A 16,888-nucleotide genomic window follows, 5' to 3' on the forward strand; every position below is an offset into this window, starting at 1 on the left:
GCTCATTGATCTATATCATGCATGTTTTTTGAATAATATAAATTAGGGAAGATGCATCTGAATGAAATTTCAGCTGATTGCAACTGCAAATAGTAAACTATTGATTTGAAATGAGAGAACATATAGCAAACATGTATATGCAGTTGAATTGCAAATGTATAGTTGAGAACATGACTGTTCTTGAAAAAAATGGGAATGCTGTTCTTGAACAAAACAGTACAGTACTGAACATAAGCTAGGGGAAACTGAAGATGGCAGATGAAGGTGCCTACTAGTATTTTGCATTCAGCAGCTTCAGGAAAGCATTTTGAGATGTTGCACGTGAATATTGCACATCATGAATCTCCACCAGTTTTGTCTGCTTCTGCCAGAGTTCCCAACCCAAGACTTTATTATTGTTGCTATTTTTTTTTTTTTGCAATCCGCAAACATTGTACTGATGATTTTTTTTTTTTTTTTTTTACTGACAATATACTTTTACCAACATGTATTGAATAGTGTAAATGTAACCCTTCTGCCAGACCCCGGACAAGAGCTGGGTTCAAATTTTAAAGTATACTAAATCATAGTAAAAAAAAAATAGTCATCAGTAAAAAGTTTGCAGGTTATCAATTAAAAATATTTTTTTTCCTTGGGTTGAAAACAATGCTTGACTGCAGCAATGGTTTTATTCCATGCTGCCCTCACCCCAGGGGTTCTTTAGTCACCCCCATACACAATACCCCTGACCCACAACCCTCATTGTGTGCCCTTTCCACCTGACCTACACAGGTTCCATTCCTCCTGTACCCTCATGGACCCCAAAAGAAAAACTACTCTCTGCCAACCTGCAGAGTGAGCGGCATTACAGACAACAGGATGCATCCACATGTGGCTGGGGTGGGAGGTTACTACTGAGGCTCCCGTAGGTTATGCATCCCTGAGAGAATGCTCTCTTCCGGGTGCTGCGCTTCTGCTCAGATACCAGGAGGCACTGCTCTCCTCCAGTGCCTTCAGTTTCTTTCTGACAATGGAGCTTCAATCAAGCTCATAGTTTCTTGGTTTTATTAAGGACTTCAGACAGCCATTTTTAGCCCTTTTCTTACTGACTGTCTCCTGCGTTATGTCCACCATCCCTTCTTGCATGTTCCTTTCCTTGTCCAAACATGCTCAGAGAAGCAAGATTTGTTACTTTTTGCTTGTGACCTGAAAAAAGGCAGAAAAGCAAGCAAATGGAGGGTTTAAAAAAACTGCAAAGAGTTGGGTGTATTCTTCCCTTGTTGTTTCATCTGCTGTGAGAGATGTGGGTTTTCCGGAAAATTTTGAATTGGAAAGTTTTCTAGAAAATTTTCCAGTGCCCTAAATAGAATGTCATCTGATTTAGCATGTTTATTTGACTTATATTCAGTAAACAAAACTAAAAAAGTACCCCATGTTAATTTTATGTCCCAATAGCCACAAGTATTTGAACTGAAATCATTTATTAGGAAAAAAATTGAATACTGCACACTTAACGTGGTTTAAATGTTATATCCAAACAGATTCAAAGCTTTATGTGGAAATAAATTATTTTTATTGGAGTACTTGTAAAAATGTAAAGACAGTATACAATAGCATGTACTTCCCTTATGTTGTTTGTTTAAATTTAAGGAAAGAAAACTAAGGCACTGAAAACTGTTGACACACTAATTTTAGCACACCCAAAGAACTGTTCACGATATGCCGTGGTTATCGACTTGTATACTTCGGTAGAGTTGAACTCTCTTCCACTGCGGTCATTGCGGCACCTCCAGTTTCACTGTCACTATCTGTAGAATCACTTGCACTTATTAGTTCCATTTCAGAATCAGATTGAGGCAAATCTAATTCAGAACTACTTGAACCACATTCTCTTTTGCTAAAGAATGGTTTTACCAATGAGTCTATGGGCAAGGGCAACTTATCATCACACTGCATCTTCTTCATTAATTGTGCTTCTGACTGATTCTCCAGAAGCAAGAGATTTTGACAAATAGAAACAAGCTTAGCAGTGCATTCATTTGTTAGTCTATTCCTCTTTTTTGCACTGATTGAGCTGAAGGCCTTCCAGTTCCGTTCACAAGAAGCTGCTGTTGGTGGAATGCTTGGGATCCTTAGAGCAATCCTGGACAACAGTCGGGTGTTACAGTATCTCTTCCACTATGTGAGAGGAGACATTCTCTGCTGCCTGCTAAATGATGTCTTTGCTGCAAAGTTTTTCTTTTGCGCGGTACTCAGCAATGTCTGTCATCACGGCTATTTCATAAATGTTGGGGACATTCTTAGCTACATCCATAATTGTATCAAGAGCAGTAGATAATTCATCTTCTGATAAATGTTGCCTTCTGTGATGAGGATCCAAAAGGTTTGCTGCCAGATGAACTGGATGAGAGCAAAATTCAGATCTCTTAGTAAGCATTTGTTTTACTACTACTACTTGTTTGGGTAGATGTGAAGAAGGCAAAAGCTCAATTAGATTTTCATTCAGTTGTCTGAATATCTCTAGAATATTTGAAAGGCTTGGTATATCTCCTTCCACAGAAAATTTCCCACGGGAAAATAAAGCACTGGAAATTTTTCCACCCCGCATCTCTCTTTATTGCATGTGGCACTGGGCAAACTGTACCTGAAAAAAAGCTTTCTAAATAGACACTGATCATGCAGATTGTTATAATAAAAGGTTGTTGTAATACTTACTGGATGAAGCTCTCTGCAGTGCACTCTGGCACTCTGCCTGAGTCTTGCATTTCTGTTTCTGCATTTCTGCGTTGCTGACTATATACCTTGTTAAGAAATCTATGCTGTCTGTGGGACTTCTTCTGGTCAAGGTCTATGGTTTTTGAAGGCATATCAGGCTTGGGCTGTGGTCAAATTTCAATATATAATAGTGTTGTGCGTAAGTATTTTGGGCAGAAGTCAGGTTTAAAGTCATAAATATCATGCAATAAGTATTTGATCAGACCTCTCGATGTTCTCATACATCTATTGCCACTCCTGTGCTTTGGAGCAACATGAAGTACCCTACGCGCATTGTTTTCCTTTCCTTTGCTGTGGTAGCTCTTGTGGAACGCTTCCATTGTCCAGATTGTGGCTATTGGAAAGATAAAACTGAGCGTATTTCTCTCCCTGAGAAGGCAAGGACTTCTGATGGAATTACACAAAAAATTACATGGGGCATGTAATTGATTCAGTGTCTGCGAATTTGCCAGGAGCTGGAGTTACTTGGGTATGTCCAGCATTTCAACAGAGGGGACCCATGTATTCAAGAAATCTTGGAATAGTGAAATGTCTATAGGTAACTAGACTGGTTAATCCAGTGTAGCAGTGGGAGCAATACCAGAAGCGGTGGGAGCAATACCAGAAGCGGTAATTGGTTTGAAATGGGCATACATCCATCTGAACCTTCTACTGATATAACTCATCTTAGGGATCTTCAGAATTCATCTGGAAATGTGTGGCCTGATGGCTTCTTTAATCTTGGAGTTTTCCCTGTGTGCTCCCCTGCCGCTGATTGGTAGAGGGGCCTAGTTGCTTGCTGCTTGCACCTGATGGCCAGGAGGTGAAACCCACAGCATATTTAAAATTGTGGTTTTTGCCTCCCAGTCATCAGGTACAGGTGGCAAGCAGTGAGTGACAGGGCCCCTCCACCAATCAGTGGAGGTGGGGTGGGGGGGGAACTCCATGATTAAAGAAGCCACCACGCCATGTACTTCCAGTGCATTCATTTAGAATAATTTTTTTTAATACTACTAAGAAAATCATGTATCCCCTGCCTCCTGTGTGTGTGTAAGATTTGTTTATTTTTATCTGTTGAATGTTTTTTCAAATCTATACAAGTCCTAAAATTGAAGTTTAAAATATGGATCAAGCATGTTTGGTAGTTTTTGGACCAGTTTTTGAACTGCTACGGTTTGTGTCTCATGGATTGTATTCTGAACATAAAGCCCAATGTGTTATCTAGACTTCTCTCAAGTGTTCATGAATCTAGGTTTCAGTTACTTTGATTAATATGTTCTGCATAATCAATTAAAATCCTAAGATTTGTTCTTCAGTACAACTGATGAGATTAGATTTTTATCTTTATGAAAATTGTCATTACTTTGGAAACTTTCCTGTTCTATGATGGAGCAAACCCAAAAACTTGTCCATCTTTTTTATGAAAAAACAGACTGAGGGCATTCCAAAAGGAGTACCACCATGGAGCATGTCCCGCCTACTTTCTCTATCTTTACACTTGACAGTTCCTGGAAATGAGGTACCATAGCAATATAACTAGCCCAGGTTCATATCTTTGATCTCCTTGTGTAAGATAAGGAACTTAGAAATTCTAGGTGTGTGACATAACCACCGAGCTATAACATCAACCTTATTTTCTATGTCCGTGAATATTATATGAAGTGGAATAGTTCCTCAGGAGAGACTAGAGAGATTCTCAGCAGAGTAACCAATACCCTGGTTATTAGGACGCACATCTGGAATATGCAAGGCAGAGGTTTGTGTCCCTAATCTAAACTTTGTTGCTAGCTGAGTGACTTAACCCCAGGCTACTGACAATGCCATGTTCTCTTTGCCCCCCCCACCCAGGAGCTGTTTCATTTAAGCATTGAATACTGTATGTTGTGGGGAGGAGCAGTGAGAGTCTTGTTTTGACCAGAAGTCCCTGCCCTGAATCAGAGAATTCTCTTCTATTGAAATTGGTACATACCCATAACTGGTTTCAATTTTGATTAGTATGTTTTCCAGTGAAAACCAATTTCAGAAGATGTCTTTTCTAATCAGCTCTTTCTGACATCCAGTTATAGGTGGAAGATTTAAGTGTTTGTTCAGGAAGCATCATATATCTGAATCTATTCAAGAGAAAAAAAATAAGAATATATTCAAATATCTCATTCAAGTTTTGTTGTTAAGCTGTGAGCCTTATCTCTTTAATAAAGGAAGTTTCTGAAGAAAGTAATGCTGTTTGTTCTGTGATTCATTGACAAGTATTTCAACTTGCTTATATTGGGTGCATCTACATGTGCTATTAAGGCAGAGCAGTAAAAATTCTGCGGCATATTGCTCCAGAGTTTATTGCTTCCTTGTGCCCCAGCCAGCCCCATCAGCGTCTACATCTGCATTGCTGGGGAGTAAAGAACTGCGCTGCAGAATACTACTTGTATTTACAAGTAGTATCCTTCAGTGGAGTTAATTAGTTTATTCCGTCTTAATATCATCACATGCATAGACAGTGATGTTTTACTGCAGAGCTAATTAGGCAGCTCCACAGTAAACATCTTGTGTAGATACGCCCTCCATATAGTTGTGCAGTAGTTGATGTATTTTTTTCCTCGTTAGTTCAGACGGATTGCATTGACTGGATACCTACCTGGCTGGACTCATTTGAGTCCCGTTTTTGTTTTTAGGGGGTTTTTTTTGTTGTTCTCCCGCCCTGGCGGGGGGTCGGGCTAGAAGATCTATTAGGTCCCTTCCGACCCTGAAACTATGAAACTATGACTTTTTATGGTGGCAAGAGGCAACAACATAATGTTACAAATGAATCAGAAGAATTAAAGGATCTGGAGGACTCATTTCAGTATTGTCAACATTTTATTTTTTCTTATGTTTTACAGTGAATAACCCTATACCATCCAATTTGAAGTCAGAAGCTAAAAAGGCAGCAAAAATATTAAGAGAATTTACAGAAATAACTTCCAGAAATGGACCTGATAAGATTATACCTGGTAAGTAAAGAAAACACTTTGCTGTAATTAAATGGTTCAGTTTTCCTATCCTCACCCAAGCAAAAGTTTCATTGGCTTCACTAATACTTACAAAATTCATTTTATATTTTCCTGAGAAGAATGAAGACTTGGACCCTATCTGTTTTGTATCTGTTTTCAACATGCACACACTTTTTTTCCTTAATTTACTAGTAAGGGGTGAGATTCACTGTGTCCCAGGCAGTCAGCAATACATCTTTCTCACAGCTTAATTCCTCTCCAGAGTGTTGATATAAGAGGGTCTTTCCATGCCTGGATGGGGCTTTTCAATTAGGGAAGACCAGATATAGTGGATATCCCCTGTATTTCTGTAGTAAATTATTGTCGCTAGAATAATCAAGATAAAATAAAAAACTCAGTTTACATATTTTCTGATGACGTTGTTACAGGGCTAAAATTTCAGCATATATCTGAATGTGGTTCTTTTCTGATATACAAGTGTGAACTGAGTAACTCCTTGAACATAAATGATATTTTTTTTCTTGTGCTAGTTTTATGCTAGTATAACAGACCCTCTCTGTATTCTTTGTTGTCTGGCTTTATTTCTGCCACTGCTACTGTTTCTGTATTTTTTTTTCATATCTTCTATCTTCATCCTGCATTTGTAGCTTCCAATTTTTAAATTTTAGAAAAAAGTTGTATCTAAAGACAGTACAGTTGATTTTCTGATCTCATTTTTTTTTTGTCACCAAGTATTAAATCCTATATGGTAATTAGACTGCCATATGATTTAATTTCAAACTTCTCCCTCTTAAAAATGCATTGAGGCACAATGTCTTGTCTTCACTGTCATCTTTGTATTTCACTTTAGGTTATATATATATATATATATATATTGAATACTGCAGAGGTATCTGTTGTTAAGATGAGGTACCATCAGCAGTATAGTCAGAGCAGCATGCACTGAGACTAGGTTAATTTATGCTACCAAGTTCTTTACCATATGCTTAAATGCCGGCACAACTTGATTTAGCTCACGATTTTGTGTTATTTCTTAAACTTTACTCAGAATTGTTACTCAGATTTACAATGATTCTCAACCAGGGTGCCAGTGGCACTGTGGGATGCTGCAAGATCCTTTTAAGGGTGATGCACAATATTAGTACTGTTGAGTGTGCAAACACCTACAAAATTCACAAAGTAAACTCAGAGTTATCAGATAGAAGTCTTTAGAATCAACAAACATTCTGACTGTTGTGGTCGTTCTCAGTTCTTTGCAACAAGAAGAATTGTTCTAGTATATTTCTGTAATCAAAAAACAAGTAGAAGCTAAGAGTAGGCCTTTCCTGATGGGTGTCTTTACTCTAAAAAAGTTGAGAATCACTAGTTCTTTACCGTTTCTAATTCAGAATTGTTAAGTGTGACTATTTTTTACTTTGTTTTCATATACTCTTCATGCTCTTTTAAAAATGTTTATTAACTAGCTTATGTTTCATTCTTTTCAGCCCATGTAATAGCTAAAGCAAAAGGCCTTGCAGTTTTATCTGTTATCAAAGCGGGATTCTTGGTAACTGCTCGAGGAGGCAGCGGGATTGTATTAGCTCGTCTTCCTAATGGAAGTAAGTTGATGTTTTCTTTTTCTACCTCAGGGCGGAACTTCAGAGCAAGTATAAGTCATTTTTCTTTCTTCTTTCTTTAAACGAAGTAGAATATAGGAAATGCCATTCTGGATCAAACCAGCAATATGTCTAGCTCAGTATCTTGTCTCAAAGGTTGCTTTTTACATTAGAAAAGTTTGAAACTTAGAAATGATTAGAAACATTGCAACTGCACTGCTGTTAACACTGTTGTTGATCAGACTTAGGTATTTTAAGCCTCTTTGCTGGAAAATAGGTACATTTTTTGGTACAAGTAGAGTCTTTTAACAGGGGCTAGATGCACCAAAACAATGAGGGACATCCTCATAATGAACAAATTTGTAATAAGGTATCCATATGAAGTTATTGGTTTGGATATGTTCTAAAGCCTGAAGGTTACTATCCTTTATAATACATTTATTTTGCTAACATATATTAGCCCCCTGGCAGATGTTTAGTTAAAGGTGCCATGGGATTTGATGCATGATCCCAACACGTTTCCTGCCATGCTACACATGCATAACAGGAGGCATGATTGTGAGATCAGGGATCAGATACTCATCGTGCCATATTACCAGTGTCAGGGGAGCCCAGGGTCATGTGTAATAACTTTGTGGCTGGTTCCTGTAGTGCCCTAAATTGCCCTTGACTCCCAAGTGCTCTGAAGGCTGGGAGCAGAGATCAGCTGACTGCATTATCTGCCTTGTGGGGTACATCAGTGGCAAGGGGTGTATGTAGTAGCTGCAGTAATTAAAACATCTACTTTTTTGTTTTAAAATTATATTAAGTTTTATGCTTTAAGGTCATACCATAGGGAGTTTGTCTGCCATGCAGAGAAAAAAGGATCCAGTTTTAAATTTCTTACCTTTTTTTAATTGTATAGCATGAGCAGACACACACATCCCAGTGTAATTTACATCAAATAGGTGTACACTGAGTTGAGGAACAGAAAAATCCTCAGTTATGTCTCAAAATAGGTGGGTCTTGCTGTGCTCTGCCACTAGGTAGAGGTGGAGTGAGGCTGTGCCTTTAGCAGATGGCCTCTCTGGGGTGGATGTACACAAACAATGATCTAATCCACAGTAATATACACCAGTAGAGTGTTTTGCCCTAGATTCCTTCAGGATATACCAAATAGTGAAGTTATCTTGGTTTAAAGGTTTGCATTGTCTTTCCACTACGTGTTTACGCTGATATAAATATGTCACCAGTCCAGAATCTTAGTGGACTGGAAAGCAAGCAGTATACTTATCCCCACTTCCTAAAAGAAAATGTTTATGGGTCAAGCTTCATTGGTTATACTGCTTAGGTGGTAAAGAATTCAAGCAGGGAAAAGCCAAAACAAATTAACAAAGCAACTGTTTGCCCTCTGTAATATCCCGACCACAAATTTCATAAGGCCTTTACCACAGGAAACAAGTTCAGAGCTCTCTGTCTTTGAGTCTGCAAGATTCTGAGACTGCTTACTTAGCAGGGAAAACCTACCACTTATAGTAGCCAGCACAACTTCTGAGCTCCTCTCCTGCTCTTCATCTTCTGACTTAGAGCCAAGCCCCTGCATGGAATACGGGCCCTCTATGATTCTGCTTTGACTGTTTTAGTAGCAGATTCCAGCCCTTCCTTTTGAGCGGTAGTATATCCTTCACAGGGCACATTTGTTTGATTTTAGATTTAGAAATTTATGTATTTATAAATATATATTTACTTATTTATTAAATCTACTGAGAAAACAATGGTTTACCTAACAATAACAAAATGTCCTCGTTTAGAGATCTCTCTTTCTCTCTCTGTTTTAGAAAGCAATGAATGCCATGTATGTGCAGGATTGCTGTCATGGACAAAGAACTCTAAAATAATAATAATTAGTGGTTATTTTTATTAAGTGCCAGAGCTATAAACATTGTGATGCATACTTTAGTTGTATGCATAAAGGATAAATACTTAATTAGTTTAACTACATAAGGTGACACAGGTTCCAATTTTTGCTTTTTCACTTTTATTATAAATATCCGTTATCTGCATAAATCATTTAAGTGCATAGGAACTCTTTGGCCTTACTTGCTGTTAAGTAAACTGTATTCCCTCCAACTGCATCATTGGTGAAACTGACTAGGAGTTGTCAGTTTCAGCAGCCCTGATGAAATTAGGTCCTGTCAATTTCAAAGCTGCTATTTAGAAAAATAAGACACTCTGAGAGACAAGATAACAAGCCCCAGTCAGATGCTAAAAGTTTAGTCCAGTCTTTGTGCAGTTTGAGCACTACATAGTTTGAGTTTGGGGAAGTACATGCACCAGGGAAAAACATACCTTATTCACTTCCCTGAAGTAATGTACTCCAGATATTTCTCTGTAAATGTTTAGAACATTAGAAGCTACAGTTCAACCTTATCACATAATGCCATGTATTATAAGAAGGACAAAATAAAGAAATTGAGATGAAATTGTGTTACAGAGGTAGTAGGAGTACATTTCAAAAATCCTGTAAGTCACTACAATGCTTTCTGACACTAATGGTTTCTTTCTTGTTTCCAAGTTAACAAACACATTTGTCTGTGTTGATTAATGATTAAGTGCTTGTTTGTATTTGAAATCAATATTTACCCACACAAGTATTACAGTAAGTAATATTAAGTAACAAGCATTGGAAACTCAATACATGGTAGTTCACTGCAGTGTTATGAAACAGTTCATTTTAGGCAATGACAAATTGCAGTAAGCTGTAAGTTTCTGCTTTTCTACTCAGTTAAGTGTGGAGGCTAATTTCCCCCTCATTTACAAAAATAATAGCAAACAATCATAGATAGCAATTGCTGGGAACTAACTATCATCAGAAAATCATGACAGCTACAAAATCTAACTACCTTCCCTCTACTCCTTTGTCCCTCCCAAAAAATCCATTAGCATATATCTACTACAAAAATCCTCATTTTCAAATTTCTTAAGTTTTGTGTGAAAATAATACTTTTTAATCAATTTTGAAATCCAAAAGATTAACTGAACTTAAATTTCAGAAGTTTGAAAGATATTTTATTGTATATTGAGGTGTATATTTTCAAAACTTTTTAAGCAGGTTGCCTAATAAAATATTATTCAATGTAAAAAGTCCTGAATGAAATCTATTTCACTGTACTAATACAGCTGTTTTCAATTCAGTCACTTGCATTTTTCAAGTTATCTAACATATATATATAAACTATCACTGACTGGTTGGCTTGTAATGTGCATCTTATTTCATGTGGTTCAGGCTGGTCTGCTCCTTCTGCAATAGGGATAGCTGGCCTCGGTGGTGGATTTGAAATTGGAATTGAGGTAAGTGTTTATATAAACACACTTAAGGTATAATAAAAGCAAAATTTTCAGTATAACATCCATTAACAAGGAAAGTTTTGATGTTGACATCTTTTGAAATTAGGTTTAAAAAAAAAACCTATTTCAGTTGCATATATAGAGTACGTTTCTGTAAAACAGTACATTTTAATTGGAAGTAAATAATCCTTAAGTGATACATAATCCTGTGGTTCCCCACTAGTCAACTTCTTCAGCTGGCACACACCATTTTTATTTACATTTTGTTTAAAAAGAAAGCCAGACAGTCTTAACTTCTAAGCACAGAAACAACCCAGTTTGTGACTGATGTGCTGTGGTATAATGGTCCAGCTAAAGCCACCACTCCCCTTAAAAAACATTTCCCTGGTCCCAAAACTACTAGAAAATACCTTTCTCCATAAAGGAGGCACTAGAACCAGAGTGATGCCTCCTCTATCCTAACCACACGATCTTCAGGAACCAGCTAGCTTGAACAGCCAAGGCAAAAGCCTTCAGACATCCGTCGTGCTCTTGTAATTTTGACATCAGTTCATTTGCTTTCTCCCTCCACTTACTCCTGACCTCGGCTTCACTCTTCATCTACCATCTGACCCTCTTTAACCCTCCCCTGTCCTTTTCACTCCCTTCTTTTTCTTTCCATTTAAATGTCCTTCCCCAACTAAAAAAAAAAAGTGGAGGGCCTAGGAGTAGGGTGTTGTGGGTGTGGGGGAGGGGAACATGGGGTGCAGGAGCAGGGTGAGGCATGCCTATGGCCCCTGCTGGTAGAGTCTCTGCCCTGCTAATGTGGCTTGAGGGGGCACATGGCTCCCAGCCACTTAGATATTGGACAGCCCTGAGTTACAGTTATCCTTTTGGGTTGAACCTGAGTTATGGCAACATCCAAGGCACTACCTGGAATTTTTGCAGTGCTGTGGCCCTGGTTACAGGGCCCAGCCAAGTGCACGCAAGTACATGCCCATTGCTCATATAATGAGCAGCTATTCAGTGCATATTTTTATCCTCATTGTTCAATGTGTGGCCTTAGGCTTTATTACTGAATATTCTTTGGAACCTCCTATGAATACAAGATTATTAATTTTTTCAAGGGCTTTTCTGTGGCACTTATCTCTGTAGTACCTGAGTACTTCACAGACATTAATGCATTTTAGTTTCACATCTCCATGTAATAAGAGGGACTGTGTTACGAGGCTAGCTTTGTAACGTTTCTTCCCTTTTTATGTAAGTAAAGAAAACCACTATTGCTTTTTGTAACTAATCATCAAAATGTTTACTGAATCATTCCTATCTGACATGTTTAAGTAATATAGTCCTTTTTTTTGAGAAAATCAATAGTATTAATATGCATAATTACTCTGAAAAAATGAAAGTCATGCAGGCTCCTTCTAAATAATAGTGTGCCCTATATTTAGACTTTTACTAGTTCAGCTATTATACAATATTACAGAAAACAGTTTTCTTTCTTAATTGTAGAGAAACCGGATAAAATTTCCAAAATACCTAAGTGATTTAGGTGCTGAAGTCTGGATTTTAGCAGTGATTTAAGCCCTTAGGGGCCTAAATATGAAAATTCACGAGATGGTGTGTTCCTGGAATCACACATTTCTGGGATTTTTACCTATAGCTTATAATTATAGAAACTATGACTACACAAGTCAGTTGTGTGTATAAGTGTTTAAGGCACATTTATTTTCACATATAATAATATTTAAAATAATTGATACATTATTTTCAATATTATTATTTATGAAATGTAGATAGTTAATTCAAATAGCGCTCTACAGCCTTCTGTTTGTAATATCAATATATATCAATGCCCATTTCCTTTTATCAGAATTAATAATGGAAATAAAAAGTCACTATTTTGCAGATGTAATTCTTATGGTGCATTGGGTAAGCCAAGTATTTGAAAGATAGAATGTTTGTCTTTATTTGGAAAATCCAAAGGGAAAGTTGATGTTATGAATTAGTGATTTATTGAAGAAAATATTTTACTAACTATTTGCCAATTAAATACTAGTTTAAAGAAAGAAAAATACCCTTAAGAACATTTTCAAACCAGAAAATGAGTTTCTGTTGGTAACAGGAAATTATGCACTCTTCTTAGACATCATAATCCATAGATATTTTCTCCCATTTTCCTGGGACTTTTGAAAGAGCCCAGTAATAACAACAACAACAAAAAATTAGCTACTTTCCTACTTATGCCCTCAGTGGATGCTTGTAGACAAACAGGGAGGCTGCTTCAACACACTGTAATTACAACGTGTCAGAGCGGACTCAATTAATCGATTCTGCTGTAGCATGGAAATTACCGTGCTCTAGCAGCCTTCCATGTCTTGTGTATCAGCGTCTCCATGCTTCAAAATGGTGGCAGAGGTGCTTTATCTAAAGCTCATTTGAACAAGCTTTATATAAATCACCCCCACCAGCATTTTGAAGGCAGGGATGCTGATACATGAGATGCTCAAGGTGATTTACTTGGAGCGACTTTTGGAGCCACTTTAATTAAAGCACCCCCCTCCACCCGCCACTCCCACAGCACATGTATAAATGTCCACAGTGCCCATAGGATTAAGAACAATAGCTTTCTTCATTTCAGTTTTCCCTTGAAACTGATGGATTTCAAAAGACATTTTAAAAAAAAGTATTTTGCAAATGCTTGTGCTCTTTCTGGAACTTGTTGAAAACATTTTGTCAAGTGACATGAAAGATGTTCTTATAAAAATAAAAGCACATTAGAAAGGTAGTTTCTGTTCAGAGGCAGAGGGTGTGTTTCCAGCTGGCTTCCTGCCTGCTTTTGCTTTTGGTGTTTAGGCTTCTTACATCTGTGTGCTTGAAGAGATCATTGCCTGCAGTCAACTTCCCAGAGCTTAAATGCAAAAAGAACAACTCAAATTCATGTTTGGTGACAAAAACTCAAACAGGTTTATTGTCTATTAAGACAGTACACCAGCTGGTTTATGTAGCAATCAGCTCAGCAAAACTACCCTGAAACAATAATAGCAACATGATGCTTATAGCCCACGATCACCAAGGTCACTATGAGGGACGAGTCTCAAAGCCTCAATATTTATAGCTGAAATGCCCTCTGTCCCATGCTAATTCTTATTTCTCTGTTGAAATGTTCCTTTTTACCTGTCTCTTTGCCAACTTGGACACCTGCAGCTCACTGCATGCCAACTTGGGATAGCTGTACTTCACCTACTGCCAAGTTTAGGCATCTACATTCAGCCTCTGTTATCTTTACTAGTGAGTTCTTACTTTATACTTCTCAAGTTGCTCTCCTACTGTTTTTTTTCTATTCTCCTTGAATCAGCATTTTTGCTTACTGCTTCTTTTATCAGGTCATTCAGCAGCCAATGAAGCCTGCTGCTCCCAAGCTCCTTTGCGGTGCCTCAGTTTAACTATAGCTTAGTATAACCACAGCCTAGCATAACCAGAACTCCTACACTTTCAGCAAAAATGAAACAAACCTTCTTAATATTTTCAAATATTCTGTTTTAGTACTTCAGAAGAGAATATTTCCATTTATCTTCCTGAGAGCTTTTTATAATGACATACATTATTATAAAAAATACATTTAAAAGCTTTAAAATGTTGACATTTGAATACTTTTATTTTTATTGTAATAAATGGTTTAATTAGTCAGAATGGTTATTTTTAAATAAAGATTGTGAAGGAAAAGTGTGCTTTGTTGTATGTGTTTGAAATTTTGAAATGTTGGAATATCCCACAAAATAGAAAATTCTGTTCCCACAAGTCTTGTTCTTTTTCTCATCGTGTAGATTAAATTTCAGAGTATTAATCTTAAAATACAAAATAGAGATATATTTTTTTACTTGATTACTAGGTGTCAGATTTAGTAATAATACTGAATCATGAGCGAGCAGTTGAAGCTTTTGCAAAAGGAGGCAATCTTACCCTTGGAGGAAATTTTACAGTGGCAATTGGACCTTTGGGGAGGTGAGTAATAGTAAAGTACAAACTGCTAATAAAATGTTTTAAATATCAGTATTAACACAATAGTATTTCTATAATCTGTTTTGATAATCTATATTTTATGTCATTCTGGGAATATGAACCAGAACCCAGGCTCCCTGTTTCTTAGTGAAGTGTTCTAACTCCTATGCTACAAGACCATATTGCTTGTTTCCTCTTGCTTCTCCTAACCTCTCACATCCTGTGAATCTTGAATCCTTTGTTCCAGTGGCACAGCTTCAACAAGCTGTCCATTCAAACCAATCTGTAGTATGGTGATAAGAGCATTCTCATATGAAATCAGAGATGTGTTTTTGAACCCTCTCAGGCTGAGGAAGATTCTGAACCCTGATCTCCTATTTCTTGCTTATTTGCTTTTAGCAAAAGTAGCCCCAAAATGCATGTTGGGGAGACTCAGATCTCATATCAGGGACTTCAGGATCCAATAACTATGTAAAGGAATACCTAATCAGGCTTAGGTGCTTAGCTTCCTAAAAGTAGGATACGTTTACGTTCATGCACAGAACTAGAACTCAAGGCACCTAGAGATATGCACCTCCAGCATTAGCAGCTGAATAGAGATGCTTTAAGGCTTCAAAGCTTCCAGTTCTGCCTAAAGATTTTGGTACCTAAAGCCGGATTTTATTTAATTTAGTTTAGAAAGTGACATAAAACAGTAGAAGACCCCCATCTAATTTTATACTGCTTAAAGATGTACCAGTTCTCTCAGTAGCTTATCAAACATACTGTATTTCCTTGCATAGCACACACCCTCAAATAAGACATTCAAATTATTTTTGGACAGTAGATTGTAGAAAAAAGGTTTTTTTCCCAGAATCATGGCTGACTATGCCACACATCCTCCTAGATTTAGAGTGTACAGAAAGTATAGCATCCCAGGAGACAGCAAGTGCGTAAACACACAGGCCAGGTAAAGACATTACAATTTTATGAGTATAGGTGATTGGAAACTAGTCTGTGCCCATAAGAGAACAGAATTTTGCCGCGCACAGACTGGTTTAAAAATGGTGGAACCGAGTCTAACATTTGCACTCCCCACCTTCCCTCCCTGGCTGTGTCCAGACGAATGCAGATGTAAAGTATGTGGTGCCACAGATCCATCTGCGGCATCAGACATGCAGGCATACCCCACACTGTTACTTTGTAGCATGGGGTTTATTTTTTACCCTGGGAGATCCCAGGGTCAAAATAACGCATGCAAAAGAAAAGCAGCGCCTGAAACCAGAGCCTGGCCAGCTGGAGCCACGCTCCAGCTGCTGGCCAGGTTCCCAGCTGCAGGATTGCCGCAACTGCAGTTACCCGAGGACCCCAGGTAAGGCTGCTGGAGCCAGCACAGTTGCTGGCCCCAGCTCCCCTACTACACCCAGGTTAACCTTCCACATGCCGGAACGCACATGGCACGGGTGTTCCCTGTGGACAAGTAGCAGCAGCACAAGGTGTGCCACGGATATTTATCCCCGGGGAAACAAACATCCACACTTGTCTGGACACAGCTACTAAGGGCATATGCAGGTTCTGTTTATTACTGATCTAAACTATGCCGCTTAAAGAAAACAGTGTAACTTAGATCAATTCTACAGTGGGCTTTTTGAATGTCTGTACCTAGCCGTACTAACTTTTTGACAGTTAAGTTGACTTTTATAACTGTTAGAGCATTCACTCTTATGTTGTTCTGAGTTGACTTAAATACAGCACAAAGTAATACACCTCTGAGTTATATTATCTTGAGTTGCATAGTTAAGTCAGCTCTAAGGGGCTACTGTAGGTGAGGGCTCACAAGATGGTTGCCACCATGTCAGGGATCTGTACGTGCGTATACTCCGATGTAACTTTAAGTTGACTTAGTTAAATCATATTATTTTCAGTTGATTTAGATGTATATATGCAGTCAGTGTCTAGGTAAGGCATCAGGAACTTCCTGGTGTGGCAGGAGAGCAACAAAGCTAGACTCCAGACCCTTGTGGGGGCACTGGCAACACTGTTACTTCTTTACTGTAAATAGGTTTTTTATACATTCTTGTAAATAATAAAATATTGTTACCATACCACAAGCTTCATCAGGACACTACATACTGTATGCAGTAGCTCACTCATTCTCAGGCAGCTCAATTACTGCTTCAGACACAAGCTACAGTGCTCAGCCAGTAGATTCATAGATTCATAGATGTTAGGGTCGGAAGCGACCTCAATAGATCATCGAGTCTGACCCCCTGCATAGGCAGGAAAGAG

The 16,888-nt window shown here is 38.0% G+C and overlaps 1 protein-coding gene across 7 annotated transcripts in view; it reads left to right on the forward strand.

Annotated features, from left to right (window-relative positions):
- Positions 1–16,888, forward strand: part of SH3YL1 (SH3 and SYLF domain containing 1) — a 108,512-nt gene that overhangs the window by 24,726 nt on the left and 66,898 nt on the right. For all 7 annotated transcript variants that reach the window (XM_006026308.3, XM_025207208.1, XM_025207209.1 and 4 more), the window contains exons 2-5: positions 5,607–5,717; positions 7,202–7,315; positions 10,578–10,642; positions 14,511–14,623. In XM_006026308.3, coding sequence (XP_006026370.1) covers positions 5,607–5,717; positions 7,202–7,315; positions 10,578–10,642; positions 14,511–14,623 — 403 coding nt within the window. The remainder of the gene's footprint in view (positions 1–5,606; positions 5,718–7,201; positions 7,316–10,577; positions 10,643–14,510; positions 14,624–16,888) is intronic.

This window comes from Alligator sinensis, unplaced genomic scaffold (genome assembly GCF_000455745.1).
Source record: "Alligator sinensis unplaced genomic scaffold, ASM45574v1 scaffold244_2, whole genome shotgun sequence".
In the NCBI taxonomy this organism is placed as follows: domain Eukaryota; kingdom Metazoa; phylum Chordata; order Crocodylia; family Alligatoridae; genus Alligator; species Alligator sinensis.